At 42.1% G+C, this 3706-nt stretch overlaps 1 protein-coding gene across 1 annotated transcript; it reads left to right on the forward strand.

Annotated features, from left to right (window-relative positions):
- The first annotated feature begins 693 nt into the window (after nucleotides 1–693).
- Nucleotides 694–1395, forward strand: LOC126721431 (uncharacterized). The gene has a single exon (XM_050424462.1). It carries the CDS (start codon nucleotides 694–696, stop codon nucleotides 1393–1395), a length of 702 nt encoding a protein of 233 aa, XP_050280419.1.
- Nucleotides 1396–3706: the final 2311 nt, after the last annotated feature.

A 3706-nucleotide genomic window follows, 5' to 3' on the forward strand; every position in this document is an offset into this window, starting at 1 on the left:
GTCATATATATATATATATATATATTGTTTTGTTTCAATAATTTCTAAGCAATGCATCTTTTGATTCTTTAATATTTTTCTTAAGTCATTGCATGTTCAAGTAATGACTTCTTTATCAAATTGTAACACAAATTGAAGTTATATAAGAGCAATTCATGCAATGATGTAGTTTCTTAATCAATTTAAATTTTTTTAAAATCATTCTAGTCTACCACACAAACAAGCAGGTTCCAATGCATAGCATGGGTTAGCGATTAGTTTTCATTAATTTCCATTCTTTTCCTTTCTCTCCTCCCAAACAAGCTGTTAATGCCTGACTATGCAAACCAGTGCCCTAAAGTCTCATTTCTAAAGTTGTAAATTAATGATAAGTTCATGAGCTACATAGAGGTCCAATCCTTAAAAAACTTGGTACGTATATAGAACCGACAGTCATAGGACCAAGAGTGATATTTAAAAAACCTGAAGTGCGCTTAATGTACTATAAACTAGATAGAGTTCGTACATTTATATTTATTTATCTTGTATCTTACTTGCACTAATGCTTTTGTTCAGAGTATTTATGAAAATTTTTTTTTCTCTCCCCAGTAGGAGCTTCTCTCTCTCGCCCAACCACTGTCGAGCCCTCCCTCCCTAACCCCTTACAGGGCTCTTCCTCAGGCTTATGCCTAATTTTTCTCCCTCGACACTGATATGGACCAATCAGTTGTAGAGGGCTTACTCAACCTCTGCCTCACCAAAGAGGAAGAAGAGGAAATAACCATCACAACCAAGAATAGAGCAGATTTGCTAGAGGAGTGTGCGCTGAGTCTCTTTGGCCGCCTACTCTCTGAGAGAAACCAGAATATAAGAGCTTTAAAAAGCACTTTGAAATCGGCTTGGAAAATGGGTTCCGACCTGCAGATTGTGGAAGTTGGAAACAATGTGTTGCAATTCAAGTTCAATTCGGAATACCAAATGCAATGGGTTGAACGAAATGGGCCTTGGAATTTTGAAAACAATCTGCTATTGTTGTGCAGATGGCGGAAAGGTTTGTCAGCTTCGAATATCGTTTTCACGCACTCTCCATTTTGGGTTCAGATCTGGGATCTACCCTTTGAACACATGTCTATGGAAGTGGGCAGAGAACTCGGCAACAGCTTGGGAAAGTTCATAGAATCAGATCGAAGAACAGGGAACTCAGACCAAGCAAAGTTCATGAGGATTAGGGTGGATCTTCAACTTGATAAACCACTGAGACGGAGGGGAAGAGTAGCAAGTGATGATGGAGAAAAATTTTGGGTCAACTTCAAATATGAGAGGTTGCCCACCTTTTGTTACCACTATGGCCGCCTGGGGCATGATGACAAACATTGTCGAGAAAACTCTGAGCACCAAAACACTTCCAGGCAGTAGGAAACGCAAGGGCTGTGGGAGATAGATCTAAGTTTACCAGCAGTGGTGAGTATGTTGAACGAAGGGAAGTGTATACTCACACTGCGAAAGAAACTTCACTGCTTCAGTTATGGAGGATGGGTGCGGCAGTACTGATGGGCTCAGAAAAAATGAAGAGAATAATATGAATGCTTTTGGAAAAAGCAGCGGCGCTGGATCGGAGAAGATGACTAGCGAAAAAACCCTACAGGGGAGTGACTATCCCACACGTGCGAGCCAGCAAGCTGCAGACGCCTCGGTGGCACGTGCTGGGACCAGCGCACCTCCTACTGGGCTCCCACGTGACTCCGGTTTAAACATGCCAGCAAAGGATGCTCTTTCACTTGTGGGCCAAAAAGCCCAAATGGAAAAGGATCTCATGGATGTGTCTAGCCCCATTAAGCCCACTCTGTTGCCAATTAACACAGACAAAGAAAAATTGGAAGTCAGGACAGCAAGCACAAGCCCACTACCGAGGAAAAAAACAAAAACAAAAGTCCAAATAAAAAAAATGGCCAAGGAGAAGGGGAATACTAAAGGCCCAACCTCTGATACTCTGTCTCCACTAGTAGGCTCTAAACGTGCAGGAAAGCTTATATTTAAAGATGAGGAGGAAGATTACAGAACAAAGAAAAGGTGCACCCAGTCAGGTATTTCTCAACCAATTCTTGATGAGATATCGGCGGTGGCTGCTGTGCAGCATCGCCGAGAGCAATAAATCCCCTTAGTTGGAATTGCCGGGGGCTTGGGAACCCCTGGTCAGTTAGAGCGCTGCATGACATTGTGCATCGTTGGAAGCCCAAAATTGTCTTCCTCATGGAGACAAAATCGAAAGTTAAACGTATGGAGAGAATAAAAAATAGAGTCGGTTTTGCTAATGGTCTTATTGTTCCCAATCAAGGCAGAAGTGGGGGTGTTGCTTTATTTTGGACTCGTGATATTAATCTGGAAATTAAAAGTTTCTCTGGGAACCACATTGATGCCGTTGTTAGGGAAGCAGATAGCAATTTCTTGTGGAGGATCATTGGCTTTTACGGCCATCCGGAAACTCATCGAAGGTATGACTCTTGGCGCCTTCTCGCTTTTTTACATAGTCAGTTCCAACTCCCATGGCTATGCCTGAGAGATTTTAATGAGATATTGTCAATGGATGAAAAAGAAGGAGGTTCTATTCGTTCACAGCAGCAAATGGATGGTTTTAGAAATGTTGTGGATTTTTGTGGGTTCTCTGACTTAGGCTACTGTGGAACTGATTTCACCTGGAGCAATATGCAAGAAGGTGAACACAATATTCAACTGAGGCTGGACAGAGCTTTAGCTACCCCTGAATGGGTTGAGAATTTTGAAGGAATGAGAGTCTATCACCTTGTAGACTCCACCTCGGATCACTGTGCATTGCTTCTCACTGCTTCTCCGCCTCGACGTTCTTCCTATGTCAAACGTTTCCATTTTGAGGCACTGTGGACAAAGAACGAGGCATGCAGAGAAGTTATTGAATCTTCTTGGGGGATGGGTATTGATTTGAGCACGCCTGAAGGCATTATGGAGAACTTAAAGCACTGTGCCTCCGAATTATCAATCTGGAGCTCATCTGTGTATGGCAATATTCCTAAGAAAATTCAATCTAAGCGAAACGCCTTGAGCAATCTCACGCAACAAGACAAAAATGGGGAGCTGAGTTCTGATATTAGATTTCTTCGAGAGAGAGCTAAATGAACTTCTTGATGATGAGGAACTGTATTGGGGCCAAAGAGCTAAAGCACACTAGCTTAAAGAGGGTGACAGGAACACCAAATTTTTCCATGCTCATGCTTCGGAAAGGTGAAAACAAAACACAATTTTGGGGATTTGGGATGAACACGGCAGATGGTGTAAGGAAAAGGAAAGTATTGCTCAAGCTGCTGTTGCTTATTTTGAAAACATTTATTCCACTGCTAGTCCCACACGGGTTGAAGAGGTTGCAGCGGCCATTCCCACCAGGGTGTCTGAGGATATGAATGAAAGCTTAACCCAAGTCTTCACCAGAGAGGAGGTAGCCACTGCCCTCAAACAAATTCATCCAACCAAAGCACCCGGACCCGATGGTATGTCTGCTATTTTTTATCAAAAATACTGGAATATTGTGGGAAATAGTGTAACTAATATGGTCTTAAATGTTCTCAATAACAACCTGCCCATAACTGAAATCAACAAAACCAACATTTCCCTAATCCCAAAAAAGAACAACCCCACAAAAATGACGGAATTCCGGCCCATAAGCTTATGCAATATAATCTATAAACTCATTTCCAAA

The sequence above is a fragment of the Quercus robur genome, chromosome 4 (genome assembly GCF_932294415.1).
Source record: "Quercus robur chromosome 4, dhQueRobu3.1, whole genome shotgun sequence".
NCBI lineage: Eukaryota > Viridiplantae > Streptophyta > Magnoliopsida > Fagales > Fagaceae > Quercus > Quercus robur.